This window comes from Triticum dicoccoides, chromosome 3B (assembly GCF_002162155.2).
Source record: "Triticum dicoccoides isolate Atlit2015 ecotype Zavitan chromosome 3B, WEW_v2.0, whole genome shotgun sequence".
Taxonomy (NCBI): Eukaryota; Viridiplantae; Streptophyta; class Magnoliopsida; order Poales; family Poaceae; genus Triticum; species Triticum dicoccoides.
Genome location: NC_041385.1, coordinates 765,562,782 through 765,579,944, shown reverse-complemented (window position 1 = coordinate 765,579,944; position 17,163 = coordinate 765,562,782). Strand labels below are relative to the sequence as shown.

Here is a 17,163-nt window from a genome sequence, read left to right as displayed (position 1 = left end):
GGGAGGAGGAGGAGGGAGGGGCTGTGGGAGGAGGGCTGCCGACGGAGGAGGGAGGAGGGGGTAGCCGCAGGCGGAGGGAGGAGGGCAAGGTGGGAGGAGGAGGGAGGAGGGCGTGGTGGGAGGAGGAGGGACGGAAGGAGGGAGTACCTCGGTGGTGGACGGACGACAGCAGGGGCGACGAACGTCTGCGGTTATCGGCGCGGGCGAGAGTGAGGGGGAGAGTGAGTGAGAGAGAAGGGTCGGCCGCGCGCGTGGGATAAGATAGGGTTAGTAGTAGCGCGGGTAAGAAAACGCGCTATAGCTAACGAAAATAGCAGCAGCGATGCGCAAGTATGCACGCTACTGCTAAGTTGTCTGTCAAATGCAAAAATACATTGGCCATCAATGATCTTTTTGTGTACAATCTGAATTGTCAATATGAGTCCTCTCCGATAGGAACCGGAGAAGACTCATATTGTGGCCACAAATTCTACACATAGAGTTCAGTGAAGACCAACTAGGAGTAACATATTTAAGGTGGTAAACACCGTGTTCGCGGAACGAGGTGGGACTAAACTATTGGGCCGAACCTAGCAGTAGCGAGTTTTAAAGAAGTGCGCTGCTGCTAACATCTGTATCAGTAGCGCTGTTTGTTATAAGGCGCTACTGCTATAACTAGCTATACGGCGAGGTCATGGCAATTAGAGCAGTAGAGCGGTTTTGCTGGAACGCGCTGCTGCTACTTTTCTTTCAGCAACACGTTTTTCTGGAGTGCGCTGCTGCTAATTAGCAGTAGCGTTTGTTTTTAAACCACGCTGCTGGTAAGATTCTGTGTATAAGGTTTTCCCTAGTAGTGTTTCGACATTGATGGTTGGTCGGAAGGAATCAACGATGCCCCAGATACACATTCTTCCTGCATTTGTCCAGGTATATACTTTCGATGTCATCTAAACAGTGCGTGCATGCGTGGTATCCCTTGTTTCTCTGTCTTGAAAGGTTACTAAGAGCAGGCCAATCATTGATGGTGACAAATAGCAACGCATGCAGGTCAAATTCCCCCTGTTTGTGCTCATCCCACACACGTACACCATTTCCAATCCACAGCTGTAAAATTCTTCAACTAATGGCCTTAGGTACACATCAATGGCGTTGCCGGGTTGCTTAGGGCCTTGGATGAGAAATGGCATCATAATAAACTTCCGCTTCATGCACAGCCAAGGAGGAAGGTTATAGATACATATTGTCATGAGCCAGGTGATGTGATTGCTGCTCTGCTCCCCAAAAGGATTAACTCCATCCGTGCTTAAACCAAGCCATACGTTCCTTGTATCACCTGCAAACTCCTCCCAGTACTTTCTCTTGAATTTTCTCCACTACAACCCCTCAGCGGGTGCTCTCAACTTCCCGTCTTTCTTACGGTCCTCTCTATGCCATCGCATCAACTTGGCATGCTCTCTTTTTCTGAACAGGCGTTTCAACCGTGGTATTATAGGAGCATACCACATCACCTTGGTAGGAACCCTCTTCCTGGGGCGCTCTCCATTAACATCACCAGGGTCATCTCGTCTGATCTTATACCGCAATGCACCGCATACCGAGCACGCGTTCAAATCCTCGTACGCACCATGGTACAGGATGCAGTCATTAGGGCATGCATATATCTTATGCACCTCCAATCCTAGAGGGCATACAACCTTCTTTGTTGCACATGTACTGTCGGGCAATTCGTTATCCTTTGGAAGCTTCTTCTTCAATATTTTTAGTAGCTTCTCAAATCCTTTGTCAGGCAAACCATTCTCTGCCTTCCACTGTAGCAATTCCAGTACGGTACCGAGCTTTGTGTTGCCATCTTCGCAATTGGGGTACAAACTTTTTTTGTGATCCTCTAACATGCGATCGAACTTCAGTTTCTCCTTTTGACTTTTGCACTGTCTCCTTGCATCAACAATGACCCGGTGGAGATCATCATCGGGCACATCATCTAGTTCCTCTTGATCTTCAACAGTTTCCCCCATTGGAGCATCTCCGTATTCAGGGGGCACATAGTTTTCATCGTCCTCTTCTTCTTCGTTGTCTTCCATCATAACCCCTATTTCTCCGTGCTTGGTCCAAACATTATAGTGTGGCATGAAACCCTTATAAAGCAGGTGGGTGTGAAGGGTTTTCGAGTCGGAGTAAGCCTTCGTATTCCCACATATAGGGCATGGACAACACATAAAACCATTCTGCTTGTTTGCCTCAACCACTTCAAGAAAAGTATGCACACCCTTAATGTACTCGGAGGTGTGTCTGTCACTGTACATCCATTGTCGGTTCATCTGCGTGCATTATATATAATTAAGTGTGTCAAAAACCATTACAAAACATCATGAATAGATAAGTGACCAAATTAATAGAAGTTCATCATCACATTAAAACCGAAGTACATATATAGTTCTCATTGAACAACATATATCTCTCCAGACCATCTAATTAAACCATACATTGAAACTATGTAAAAATAATCAATGCAACAACAAATGCGATCATAATCGCAACCAAGGTAACAATTTATCCAACGGCATAATGATACCAAACCTCGGTATGAATGGCATATTTTCTAAAAAAATTAATCTTCAAGCGCATTGCATCCACCTTGATCTTGTGATCATCGACGACATCCGCAACATGCAACTCCAATATCATCTTCTCCTCCTCAATTTTTTTTATTTTTTCCTTCAAATAATTGTTTTCTTCTTCAACTAAATTTAACCTGTCGACAATAGGGTCGGTTGGAATTTCTGGTTCACATACCTCCTAGATAAATAAAATCTATGTCATGTTGGTCGGCATAATTGTCATAAACAATAAATGAACCAAATAGTTATAGAAGATAATATATACCACATCTGAATCATAGACAGGACGAGGGCCGACGGGGGCAGATACCAAAACCATCGCACTATATAATAAGAAGCTATAATAAAAGTAATAAAATTATACAAGTATCTACCTAAACATACAAGTAATAATTTTTTTCCTTTCAGAAAGAAGATAAGAACAAGAGGCTCACCACGGTGGTGCCGGCGACGAGATCGGCGCGGGCCATCATCGGCGGTGAAGACGGGGACGGGACAGGATGGACCGCTAAACCTAGACAAATATTTAGGAAAATGGAGCTTGGAGGTCGAGCTTGGAGAGGAGAAAGCTTAAGTAGTGTGGCTCGGGCATTCCAGCGAACAACTCATGTGTATAGGAGGTGAGATAGAGCACCACAAAGCCCTCCCCTCGTCGGCCAGAAAAAATAGAGCGGTGTGGAGTGCTCTGCTGCCGGCGAGGGGGTATATATAGGCACATCAGTGGTCCCGGTTCGTGGCTGGAACCGGGACTAAATAACACCCATTGGTCCCGGTTCAAGCCACCAATCGGGACCAATGGTGGTGTGCCAGGAGCGAGGCCCATTGGTCTCGGTTCATCCCACCAACTGGAACCGAAGGGGCTAGACGAACCAGGACCAATGCCCCCACGAGGCCCGGCAGACCCCCTGGGCTCATGAACTGGGACCAATGCCCCCATGGGTCCCGATTCTGGGCTGAACCGGGACTAATTGGCTGGCCCGGCCTTAACCAAAGCCCTGTTTTCTACTAGTGATTTACAATCACTAATATTATCTCCATGCTTTGGTGGTACCAAGTGCCAAGTCTTATTTTTCATAAGTGCATCATATTCATTATCCATAGCTTCCTTCCAATCCTTATTAGCAAGGGCATCATGCAAATGAATTGGTTCACCAGAAGTGGTAAGAAAGGCATGTTTGATTTTGTCATACCTTATAGTACCATCATTGTACTGTTTTTCTTTGACAATACCTGACCGGGATGTTGTTTGCCGAAGAGAAGTTGTAGGAGGACCAGGAGCAGCCGTTGTGGATGGTGGTACACACGATCCTAGTGAAGCTATATCTGCCATAGAAGATCCAGCCGGTTCCCTATCCAAAGTAGGGAACGAATCTGCCGGCTCCTAATCCAAGGCAGATTCTGGTGCCCGACCAGTCGAAGACCCAGGGGCAAAGCTGCGACTGGCCGCTGTGGGGCCAGACACGCACCCGCGGTCGGCCGCTGAGGAGGCCCGCGGTGACGCGCCGACAGAAGATTCACCCCTTTTCGCACATGGGATGGCGGGCGGCTCAACACGTGGAGAAGTGGCACGAGGCGACGCGTTGGGACCAACGGGCTCCACCCGGGCTGCACGATCGGCCGCCTTCCCACGTGAGTCCAGGCCCACGAGGCGATCGTCCTGGGATCACGCGCTAACAGAGATGACAGGCTTAGCGCGTGGATCCATCTCGGATCGCGTGCTGTCAGCCGAATCTGCAGCGTGTTCCGCACCTTCTTTGTTTGTTTCCTCACACATAAAATCATAGTTTGGATTAGTAGAAATTGCAACAGAATCAGAATTTCCTTGGAATTTTTGCACATGATCAAGCTTAGTTAATTCACCCCCGTGATCAGAAGGTGCTTCAGAATCTGGTAGAAGTGCAATTTCAGCACGAAGTAAAGCTCCCACATTAGGATGAAGTTTGGCAAAAGGAAAGAGTGTCTCATCAAAAACAACATCGCGAGAAATATAGATGCGCCTGGTGGAAATTTCAAGGCACTTATACCATTTATGAAGATTGCTATAACCAAGAAAGACACACTGAGTGGATTGGAATTCAAGCTTATGATGGTTGTATGGACGCAAATTGGGGTAGCAAGCACACCCAAAACTTTTAAGATAGTTGTAGTTAGGTTTTTGATGATACAAGCGCTCTAATGGAGTAGAGTTACCAATGACTTTGCTAGGAAGCGTATTGATAAGATAAGTGGTGGTAATAAAGGCTTCATCCTGATATTTGAGAGGCATGGAAGCATGAGCTAGGATAGAGAGGCCAACTTCAACTATGTGGCGATGTTTGCGCTTAGTAGAGCCATTCTGTTGATGTGCATGAGGACACGACACATGATGAGCAATCCCAATGCTCTAGAAGAAAGAGTTGATTTTCTCATACTCCCCTCCCCAGTCACTTTGGACTGACAGAATTTTTCTATCAAATTGTCTTTCAACAAGTTTCTGAAATTCTTGGAAGATAGAAAACACTTCAGATTTATACTTGAGTAAATAAATCCAAGTAAACTTGTTGTAGTCATCAATGAAACTCACATAATATTTTTTTCTTCCAAAAGAATCTCTGGCATGGCCCCATACATCACTAAAAATAAGCTCTAAAGGAGCATGAGAGACACTATGAGACTTGGGATAAGGAACCTGATGACTCTTGGCACATTGACAAGCTTCACAAACAGAGTCACTAATGGAACTATGTGACAAAGGAAGATTGTCTTTATTAACTACTTGTTTCACTATGACTGAAGATGGATGTCTTAATCGTTGATGCCACCTTTCCAAGGAGGGTTCGATGACGGAGTAGACTTGACGACGCCAGCGACTAAGTGCTTTAGATGTGATGGGGTAGAGACCCCCAATGCATCTACCATGATGGAGAAGTTCCCTCGTTGCCCGATCCTTGATGAAAAAAATAACGAGGGTGAGTTTCAAAAAAGACATTACTATCGATGGCTAAACGGGACATGGACGCAAGGTTTTTATCTTCTTGTGGGACATGAAGAACATCCTTAAGAACGAGATCACGTTTAAGACTAGGGGAATTAATTGAAGCTTGACCAATGTGGCAAATGTCCATACCTCCTCCACTAGAAGTATGGATCCAATCGGCGTCATGGTACCTCTCGCGAAGAGCAGGTTGCTCTATTTCATTGGTGGCATGATCGGTGGCGCCAGAATCAACATACCAGACGCCATCTCCTCCTTGTTCGTGCATGGCAGCAGCAACATGGCGAGCCTCAGGGGCAAAGTTCTCATCATAGCGATGCCAGCAATCCATGACCTCATGGCCAGATTTCTTGCAGAGCTGGCAACGGGGGCGAGGACGCGAGGCGGGAGGACAGCAGCTATTGTTGGAGCTGAAGCCGCCGCCGCTGCTGTTGGGGTTGTTGTAGCCGCCCCCGTTGTTGTAGCCGTAGCTCCCACCAGAGTGAGTGTCGTCGCTATGAGGGGCGCCGCGTTCGCATCCGCCGCCACGGTTCTGCCCCTGGTGACCACGCCCACGGCCGTGGCCACGAGCAGTAGAGTTGGCAGACGACTGTCGTAGGTCGCCGCCATGAAGGAGGGTACGCGGGCGTCAAAGCTCAGCAGCTGGTTGTACAGCTCTTCGACGGTGATGGGTTCCACTCGAGCATCAAGTGCGGACACGACCGGATTGTACTCCATGTCCAAGCCAGCGAGGATCTTGGAGACGATTTCTGAGTCGGAGAGGGCCGCGGCAGTGCACGCAACTTCATCCTGCCAAGAGATTCAACCATGATCATGTTACCTTTTTTAGGTTGGTGAGCTCAATGCGGGTGTTGGTGGCTTGGACTTGGCTCTAAGAGGCGAACATGACGTGGATGGCGCTCCAGACTTCGACCAGCGTCTGTAACATTGCGACATGTGCGAGGATATCGCGGGAGAGAGATCCCATCAAATTCCCTTGAAGTTGTTGCTGTAGTGTATACCAGAGGGATCGAGCATAGTTGAAGATTTGTTCTTCCTTGCCATCCTTGGTGACGGTGCGGGTGGCCAGCGGTGGCGGGCTCTTCCCGTCGAGGTGGTGTTCCATCTGAGCGCCTTTGATATGAGGCAACACAATGGCCTTCCATAAGAGGAAGTTTCCCCTCGTGATCTTCTCCTGTGGTGGCGATCCGAGAGACCCCGCGGTAGTGCTGGACGAAGATGGTGCGAAGGCGGAGGACGAGGTGGTGGTGAACACGCCCGAAGTGCCGGACAGCGATGTGGCGGCAGTGGTGGACATGATCTCGGTCGAGGGAGGAAGCTTGACGCGATTTTTGGGAGCTAGTTAGATGCGATCTTTGATTTATGAGGAAGAGGCTCTAACTACCATGTAAAATAGGTTGGAAGTGTTGAACCCATTGTCTCGGGCCGCATTGGTATATATATGGCAATATTCTTGGCGTAAAAGTTGTAGATCGAGAGAAGAAGTTGTTTACAAGAGATACGGGAGAGAAGAAGAGATAGAGAAGGAATACAAGTTTAAACGAGTCATATCTATATACAGTTGTAATTCTAACAGCCCTTGCACGAGTGGAGACGGGAGGTATGCGAGGTGATTATATGAGGTCAACTTCAACCTGCACTAAGCTTCTATCTAATCTCCTCTCTTCCATGTCTCTCTAATCTACACAACGGTGTGTCGATTCGAGGTAAGCTCTACACGAAAAAGATGTACCTCGATGCTATGGTTCCGTTCAGGCGATCGGTTCGTAGTTTCGTAGGCCGTAAGTTCTTAATTTTGTGTTCCCGTTTGGAGCTATTCTGGACGAATTTTGTCAGATTCGTCGCGCATGATCGATCATTTGAAATTTCCTTTGACGAGCAGCCTAATCTCACAGTTCCGCACAACATTCGTGTTGTAAGTTTTCGGTTTCGACGATAGTAACTTCATCTCTGTCTGAACAGCAGTCTACTGCACTGATGCCGCCATGTCGAGCTCCTGTGTCCTTTGCTCAGAGCCCTCCTATTCGTTCCTCTCGACACCGAAGCCCTTCCCCTTGATCTCATTGCCCACGTCCTACGACACTAGAGTTGTTTCCGGCGCCGCTCATCTCAGCCTATTCTCTGTCGTCCTCCTACTGCACTGACGCTGCAATGGCGCACACACTGTAATTCGCCGCACCACGGACGGGGTCGATCATCTTGGCCTCCTCTCTCTCTCGCCCTACTACACTGGAGTCGTTTCTAGCATCAATCATCTCGGCCTCCACTCTCGTCCACTGCACTGACGATACCATGACGCGAGCACTGCATTTTCCTCCTTTGTCGACTGTCTTTGCACGAACACCACAACTAGTTCGCCGACGGTATCGCTCGCCATGCCGTTGACGGGGTCACTCGCCCACGACTCCTTGCTTGTCATGTCGGACACGGTGCCACAGCCACTACCCACCGCAGTCGCCATGGTCCGGCGCACACTGCATTTCTTCTCCCCCTTCCTCTACTAGTTCTTAACCCTGTGTGCTAAGTGCAAGTGCTAGCTCTTAATCATACTCCATGCGGGCAACCAAACAACGTGTAGTCTTATGCGCCAAGACAATGCAGTCAATCAAACAACGTGTCAAAGTTGATCACCTAATGCAGAAAGTCCATATGCAGGTAACCAAACAACTTGCAGATGTCGCATATGAGGCTGTTTTTTTTGAGCCAGACTGAGTGGAGAAGGGTATGCAACCGAGGTACTATAGCCGACGGCAACCAAACACGCCCTAGTTCGCTCCCAGTTGATCATTGACCAGTGTGGTGCATTTGACCATTGCATTTTCAAAAAGTCCAAAAAATTAAATAATTGCAGCAAATTTATCAACTCTTCAAAGAGAACGGAGGATGTGGTGGCAAACCAAAGATATCGGTACCAGAAAGGAGATTGTCCTGCTGTCTTTGTTGTGTGTTCATACGGGGGAGACATTACAATTGTTATGTCTAACAAAATTAGCCTGCACATTTAGTGATTAGCTTGTGGGTGGTTACTTCAGCTGACACAGTGGTTCTGACGTGTAGAAGTAGAACTGAACATCCTTCCTAATTTGTTTAGCTAGAATTTCCATAATGTTTACATCTGCCTTGCGTCACCACCAGTCAAAGTCTCGTGGCTGGTCTACCTATCTTGTTGATCAAGTTGATCTGATTCAATTTAGTACTCGATCCTGGATATAAAATTGTCTTCTAGAGACCCATGGGCACGAACGTCCAAAAACAAGTCGTCGCATTTTTCTTGCAGTAGAAGCTGATGACCGATAAGCGTTCGAGCAAGACCAGTTTGCACTATAAATATCGGTCCGTGCGCGTGGCAAGAAACGTCCAACACCCAAACAAATTTTACACAGGAAAAATGGAGAGCACTCAGAGCAACAGCGTGAGGAACCATTTCATCCTGGTGCACGGCCTCTGCCACGGCGCGTGGTGCTGGTAAAAGGTGGTCGCGGCGCTTGAGGCAGCGGGGCACCGCGTCACGGCGGTCGACCTCGCCGCTTCTGGCGCCCACCCGGCGCGCGTCGACGAGGTGCACTCGTTCGAGGACTACTCGCGGCCGCTGCTCGACGTGGTGGCCGCGGCGCCGGAGGGTGACGGCGAGAGGCTGATTCTGGTCGGGCACAGCCATGGCGGGCTCAGCTTGGCGCTAGCCATGGAGAGGTTCCCCGGCAAGGTCGCCGCCGCCGTGTTCGCAGCCGCCGCGATGCCGTGCGTTGGCAAGCACATGGGCGTCCCCACCGAGGAGGTATGTCAAATGTGGATGGTTTTCTTTTTGTTATTCTCTGTTGAGCGTTGACCAAAACATCCACTCTGTACCAGTCCCCTAGGCATACAAGAAAAGGTACCCCTTTTCTATATAGAGTGGTCTATACCATGTCTTCTATCAAACATCCACGCTATGTATACTAGAAAATGCTACCCCATATCAAATTTTGTATATTTGACTATGTCGACTCTGTATCAAGTATCTAATACAAATTTGATATGCTTCGAATATGCAACTTTAACAAAAAGTTTCTGTTGTAAAATATGTATATTGCATAATAGTCCATAAAATTACAACACTATGAAGATATATTCCATGAACCTATACATGCTTTTCAAGTATCTAATACTAAAAAAATGATAAAGATAATCAAATTATAATGTTTGAAGAAATGTTATATGAACCATTTTTTGTTGGAATATAAAAGGTGGTCTCTGACTCTGTAACTCCAGTATTAATGTTAATTTTTATCTTATCTTGTGATTGATGCAATTAGTTCATGCGAAGAACATCATCGGAAGGACTACTCATGGACTGCAAGATGCTGCCAATCAGCAACAACCAGGGTGCAGGGGTTGCAATCATAGTGGGCCCAGACTTCTTAGCACGCAAGTATTACCAGCAAAATCCACCTGAGGTGCACAACACAATTTAACATCCTATTGATCTCCCTTTAATGAACTAATCTTGGCAACATGATACCCCAAGAAAATATTCGCAAAAATGAATATACTAAATTAATTAACTCTTCGCCTTACCCGCTTTCAGTAGACCCATTATTTGATTCATTTCACAATGTTGATGCAGGATTTGGCCCTGGCAAAAATGTTGGTCAGGCCGGGAAACCAGTTCATTGACGATCCAATGATGAAGGATGCAAGCCTGCTCACCGACGACAACTACGGGTCGGTGAGGAAGGTATACGTGGTAGCCAAGGCTGATAGCTCCAGCACCGAGGAGATGCAGCGTTGGATGGTGGTGTTAAGCCCCGGCACGGAGGTCGAGGAGATCGCTGGAGCTGACCATGCCATCATGAGCTCTAGGCCAAGGGAGCTCTGTGATGCCCTGGTCAAGATCGCCAACAGCTTATATACTTTCTGAAGTGTATGATATATATACCTGAAAGCAAATGTATGTGTGTACATGATTTTCATCTAAAAAATAAATATGTCTAGTGATACTATTAAATCAATGAAAATGATGTTAAGTAGTATTACCTTCGTTCTAAATTATTTGTCTTAAATTTGTCTGCATACGGATGTATCTAACACTAAAACATGTCTAAATACATTCGTATCTAGACAAATGCAAGACAAGTAATTCGGGACTGAGAGAGCAATACTTTTTTTCTGTGAGTAAGTTCGACACAAATATGTCAAATATGCTTTTGATCATGATGGGATTGTTTACTGGAAACCATTCCAACAAAAGAAACTCTGTGGAAGCCAGTTGTGGATGTTCCAAAAGATAGGATGCCGATATTGGCCGAACTTTTGGTCTGCGAAGCGGCCAGACTAGACCTGGCCATGGGCAGCCCGGCCCTGTCCACGCGCCGGGCTCAGGCCTAGATTTCAAGCCCGAAGGCCGGGCCCAGGCCCACCATATTAGTGCATTAATGAAGAGGCCCGCCCCGAGGCTTGAGGCCTGGTGGGCTTTTGCACTGGCGGGCCGGGCTTGGGCCTAATTTTTGGGCCCGACGCCCGGGCCGCACCGGGCCTGGTTTTTTCGCATCGGGCTTGGTTAGGCATGGTCCGAAGTCCGGCACGGCCCGAGGGATGGCCAGGTATAGGTCAGACCGAACGAAACGTTCGGTATGATCATTCCTCCTCGACGAATGATGTCTTTCGATAGGGAAACTCCCATAGCCTGAACGCCTCCTCAACGTCCCTGCAGGGCTTTTCCCTATAAAAACAAATTGAAAAAAAAATCCTAGTAGTTAAACAAAAAGAAAAGCTGAGATTTTTTTCTATGAAAAATAAAAGCCAGGTTTCTGTTGTGCTAAGAAATAAAACACCATCAACTTTAAAAACCAGCAAATTGCCATGCGTAAAAAGATTATTTTTTTGCCATGACGCAAAAGGCAAAGTCGTGGCAATTTCCATCGGTACATACATGGTGCCCAAAAAAATTTTGATTAATATTGTAAGGGTTTTTTGGTATGTATGTGAAGACAAAAAATGTCGATTGAAAATTGCTATACATGTAGAACACAAAAAAAGTGTACAAAAATGCTGTTAGGTAGTAATTGCGTGTTTTGATAAGTAAATTTACCATGGTCCCTTGAAGGCAGAAAATTCACTTGGTGACTCAGATTTTCCACTGATGTATATTAAATTTGCCAATGTCCACAAAAAAATTACCATGGCAAAATGGAAATAAATTTTGCCATCAGCGCTTAAATTAAACTTGCCATGTATGTGAAAGTAAATTTCCATTGGTAAAATGAAGGTAAATTTGCTGTGGGAAAATTACAAAGTAAATATTGCATGGTTGAAAAGCAATGAAACACGCCATGGTCCAAAAATAGTGAAAAGTTGCCTTGTTGTATAAACTATATTTGCCATTGTCCATAAAAGTAAAAAATGCCATGTCAAAAAATGAAAACTAAAAAAGTATGCCATGAGTGTTTAAACTTAAATTTGCCATGTATGATAAAGTAAAATTTCCATGGAAACATAGGTAAATTTGCCATGCAAAAGAAAAATGTAAATTTCCATGTGCAAAATGTCATGTTGGGTATGATAATTGTTAAAAAAATTGTCGTGCATGTAAAAACACACAAAAATTTGCCATGGTGTTTTTAATTATAATTGTCATGCTTTGTGTGAGAAAAAAATTGTCATGTATGTGTGCATGTAGTAAATTAACATCGTGTCGATGTAGTCATACCATATTGAATGATGTGGTTGATGTTGTCGTGATGATGCATGTTGATGGATGTACAACTAGCTAGTGCCGGCGGAAAATTTAGGCAACACAAGAAATAATAATAATAATACGAAAGAATAGCCATGTAACTAAGTATTTTCCATGGAAGGGTTTGAGAAAAAATACACATGCAACTAATTATTTTATATGGAAGGGTTTGAGAAAATAATATACATGCTAATAATGCAAAGTATACTAGCAAAAGAGCCGTTGTGTTGTAATGAGAGAAAAAAAATACTACACGTCCCAAACACAATAATCTCTGAAGACCGCAAATAGGTCCACGTGCATCCCATCTGTGAAGCCGCAGATCCTCCTTCCCATCCTCATTGCCGGTGGCCTCAGTGCTGACACAAACTCAATGCATTTGGATAGCCAAGCTGAATTGAGAAGGTTATGCAATACAGCTACTGTGCACTACGGCAACCAAACACGCCCTCAGTTCATTCGTTCCAGGTTCGCTAGGTTCCTAGTTGAATGGTTGACCATTGACCACTGAAAAGTGGCACAACTGACTGTTGACTTTTCAAAAAAAATTCACGAGTTTGAAAGAGTTTATGAATTTGAAAAAGATAAGTGAAAATGAAAGAATTCATAAATATCAAAAAACATGAAAACTTTCAAAGGTTATAAATTAGAAAGCATATCATGGATTTGAAAAAAGTTCACCAATTTGAAAAAACAATCGTGAAATAAAAAGGTTCACGAATTTGAAAAAGCTCGCTGATTTAATGAAAGGTTCACAAAAATTGAGAAAAAATTGACAAATAGAAAAAAAAGTTAGAATTTTTGAGTAAAAGAAAAACACGAAGAAAATGAGAAAAGAAAAAAAAGCAGGTCCAGAAAACCAAGAAGAAAAAAAATCCATTCAAAGGCTTCCCAAAACCGGCTGGGATACTTCCTAAAACAGGGTCAATCTTTGCCGCTACAAGTGTCTTAGAGCAACTCCAGCAGACCCCGCAAAAACTTGACCCGCAAAACGCGTTTGCGGTTTGACGAAGATCGCGTTTGCGGGTCGAAAACTAGCGGAGCCGAACAGAAACCGTATCTAAAACTGCATAATTTGAAAAAACACTTTCGCGGGAGAAATTCCACCTCGTTGACGCGAGTAGTTCATCACATGCTACATAGATTTTACATGATCAACACACTACAAACATAGTTCATACTACATACTACGTTAAACTAGCACTAGAGGGGGGCGGATCTGACGGCGGCAAGGTCGCGGCAAAATGAACGACGCCGTGGAGGAGAAGAACGCTCACTCCTCGCCGGAGCTGCAGAGGTCGATGTACTTCGCGCCCTGCTCCTTGCGGATGCGGCGCCACTCCTCGTACTTCTCCTTGGCAGCGAGGTTGGCAGCGACCGCGTGCCGCCACTCGAGGTCTTCGAGCTGCTCGGCATGGCGGCGGCGCTCCTCCTCGCGCAAGCTCTGCTCGGCCATGGCGGCCGCAACGGCGTCGACATCGACGTAGTCTTCCGGCCCGACGACTCCGCGGCGGCCGAGCGAAGCGGGCTCCTCAGGCTCCTCCTTGACGGGGACGAAGTCCGGCTCCTCCTCGTCCTCCGACCACTCCCTCTTCACCGGGAGAAGGCCCACACCGGAGGTGGAGGAGCTCCCGGCGTACGAAGACCTCGCGGAGGAGAAGGACGTGCGCCGGCGGTCATACTCCTCCACTCGCTCCGCCGGAAGCTCGGCGGCGACATGCCGCGGTTTGTCCACCTCCGGGCCCCACGCTTCCTCGCGCCGCTCGCGCTCCGGGTCTGCTAGAGTTGCTCTTAGATGGGCGTGCCCATTGCGATCAACGCAGGAGTGTTTACTCGTCGTTAGCTTGAGGACGACCCAAAAAACGGTGGAGCAGCTCGTTCGGTTCGCTCAGTTCACTCGTTCTCTAGTTCGCACCCAGTTGATCATTGACCAGTGTGGCGCATTTGACCATTGCATTTTCAAAAAAGTCCAAAAAATTCAATAATTGCAGCAAATTGATCAACTCTTCAAAGAGAACCGAGGATGTGGTGGCAAACCAAAGATATCGACACCAGAAAGGAGATTGTACCGCTGTCTTTGTTGTGTGTTCATACAGGGGAGACATTACAATTGTTATGTCTAACAAAATTAGCCTGCACATTTAGTGATTAACTTGTGGGTGGTTACTTCAGCTGACACAATGGCGCTGACGTGTAGAAGCAGAACTGGACATCCCTCCTAATTTGTTTAGCTCGAGTTTTCAATAATGTTTACATCTGCCTTGCGTCACCATCAGTCAAAGTCTCGTGGCTCGTCTACCTATCTTGTTGATCAAGTTGATCTGATGCAATTTAGTACCCCGAATATAAAATTGTCTTCTAGAGACCCATGGGCACGAATCCAAAAACAAGTCGTCACATTTTTCTTGCAGCAGAAGCTGCTAACTGATAAGCGTTCGAGCAAGACCAATTTGCACTATAAATATCACTCCGTGCGGGCGGCAACAAACATCCAACACAAAACCAAACAAATTTTACACAGGAAATGGAGAGCACTCAGAGCAACAGCAGCAACAGCGTGAGGAACCATTTCATTCTGGTGCACGGCCTCTGCCACGGGGCCTGGTGTTGGTACAAGGTGGTCGCGGCGCTTGAGGCAGCGGGGCACCGCGTCACGGCGGTCCACCTCGCCGTTTCCGGCGCCCACCCGGCGTGCATCGACGAGGTGCACTCGTTCGAGGAGTACTCGCGGCCGCTGCTCGACGTGGTGGCCGCGGCGCCGGAGGGTGATGGCCAGAGGCCGATTCTGTTCGGGCACAGCCATGGCGGGCTCAGCTTGGCACTAGCCATGGAGAGGTTCCCCGGCAAGGTCGCCGCCGCCGTGTTCGCAGCCGCCGGGATGCCGTGTGTTGGCAAGCACATGGGCATCACCACCGAGGAGGTATGTCAATTGTTTATGGTTTTCTTTTTCTTATTGTCTGTTAATTGTATTTTTTCCTTCTTCTCTCTCTTTTTTTTCTGCAAAGAATCTCTGTTGAGTGTTGACCAAAACATCCAATATATGTATCAGTTCCCTATATGTTGGTGAGGCCAGCCGTGAAGCTCGTCTTAGTCGAATATACAAAATTTGATATATTTTCAATATAACTTTAACAACAAGTATCTAATGTGCATATTATATAATACTCCCTCCGCTCCTAAATATAAGCTTTTTATAGATTCCAATATAACTACATACAGAGTAAAATGAGTGAATCTATACTATAAACTACATCTATATACATCTGTATGTAGTTCATATTGAAATATCTTAAAAGACTTATATTTAGGACCGGATGGAATACTCAATAAAATTACAACACTACAAGAATATTACCTCCGTAGATTACTTATCTTAGATTATTTCAGATACAGATGTATTTAACACTAAAACATCTCTAGATACATTGGTATCTAGACAAATTTAAGACAGCTAATATGAATCGGAGGGAGTACATTCAAAAATAAATATGTACTTGTTTTTCAACTATCTAATATTACATCCGTCCCAAATTAGTTATTTTAGAATTCTCTAGATACAGATGTATTTAAACACCTTGAGATACATCCGTATCTAGACAAATCTAAGACAGCTATTTCGGAACGGAATGAGTACTAATAACTGTTATAGGTAATCAAATTATAAATGTTTGAAGGAGGTTATATGAACCATTTTTTGTTGTAACATAAAAGGTTGGTCTACGACTTTGTAACTCCAATATTAATGCTAATTTTATCTTATCTTGTGTTGATGCAATTAGTTCATGCGAAGAACATCATCTGGAAGGACTCATGGACTGCAAGATGCTGCCAATCAATAACAACCAGGTTGCAGGGGTTGCAATGATAATGGGCCCAGACTTCTTAGCACACAAGAACTACCAGCAAAGTTCACCTGAGGTGCATAACACGATTTAACATCCTATTGTTGTCTAAAAAAACATCCTATTGATCTCCCATAATGAACTAATCTCAACAACATGATTCTCCAAAATATTCGCAAAAATAAATATACAAAATCAATTAACTCTTCGCCTTATCCACTTTTAGTAGACCCATTATGTGATTCAATTCACAATGTTGATGCAGGATTTGGCCCTGGCAAAAATGTTGGTGAGGCCGGGAAACTTGTTCATGGAGGATCCGGTGATGAAGAATGCAAGCCTACTCACCGATGACAACTACGGGTCGGGCAAGAAGGTATACGTGGTAGCCAAGGCTGATGGATCCAACACCGAGGAGATGTAGCGTTGGATGGTGGTGTTGAGCCCTGGCACGGAGGTCGAGGAGATCGCCGGAGCTGACCACGCCATCATGAGCTCGAGGCCTAGGGAGCTCTGTGATGCTCTGGTCAAGATCGCCAACGGCTTAAATACTTGGTAAAGTGTGCAATATATATCCCTGGAAATCAATGTATGTGTGTATATGATTTTCTTGTAAAAAATAAATATGTTCAGTGATACTATTAAATCAATGGAAGCGATGTTAAGTAGTATTACATTTGTCCTAAATTACTTGTCTTCGATTTGTGTAGATACAGACGTATCTAACACTAAATCATGTCTAAATACATCTGTATCTAGACATATGCAAGACAAGTAATTCGACATGGAGAGAGCAGTACTTTTTTCTGTGAGTAAGTTCGACACAAATATGTCACATATGCTTTTGATCGTGATGGGATTATTTACTAGAAATCATTCCAATAAAAGAAACTATGTGGAAGCCAGGTGTGGATGTTCCGAAAAGATAGGATGCCAATATTGACCAAACGTTCAGTCTGGGGAGGGGCCAGAACAAACGAATCGTTCGGTATGATCATTTCTCCCTGGCAAATGATTTCGTTCGATAGGAAAACCCCC

General features: G+C 45.6%; 1 protein-coding gene, 1 non-coding gene and 1 pseudogene across 2 annotated transcripts; 2 read left to right on the top strand and 1 right to left on the bottom strand.

The window, feature by feature from the left end:
* Positions 1–6,198: 6,198 nt before the first annotated feature.
* LOC119282994 lies at positions 6,199–6,327 on the bottom strand. Its single transcript, XR_005138966.1, has one exon. It is a non-coding gene; the product is annotated as a small nucleolar RNA Z247 (small nucleolar RNA).
* A 2,614-nt stretch (positions 6,328–8,941) lies between these two features.
* On the top strand, positions 8,942–10,580 carry LOC119282120 (esterase PIR7B-like). Its single transcript, XM_037562446.1, has 3 exons — positions 8,942–9,346; positions 9,864–10,004; positions 10,175–10,580. Exons 1-3 carry the CDS (start codon positions 9,254–9,256, stop codon positions 10,466–10,468), a joined length of 528 nt encoding a protein of 175 aa, XP_037418343.1. The 5' UTR covers positions 8,942–9,253; the 3' UTR covers positions 10,469–10,580.
* Positions 10,581–14,807: 4,227 nt separating this feature from the next.
* On the top strand, positions 14,808–16,777 carry LOC119282119 (annotated as a pseudogene).
* Positions 16,778–17,163: the final 386 nt, after the last annotated feature.

Excerpts from the sequence above, each read along its gene's own strand:
- LOC119282120 (XM_037562446.1), top strand. The coding sequence starts at position 9,254 with ATGGAGAGGTTCCCCGGCAAGGTCGCCGCCGCCGTGTTCGCAGCCGCC. Across the intron at positions 9,347-9,863 it reads TGGGCGTCCCCACCGAGGAG|TTCATGCGAAGAACATCATC; the intron begins GTATGTCAAATG and ends TGATGCAATTAG. Across the intron at positions 10,005-10,174 it reads ACCAGCAAAATCCACCTGAG|GATTTGGCCCTGGCAAAAAT; the intron begins GTGCACAACACA and ends ATGTTGATGCAG.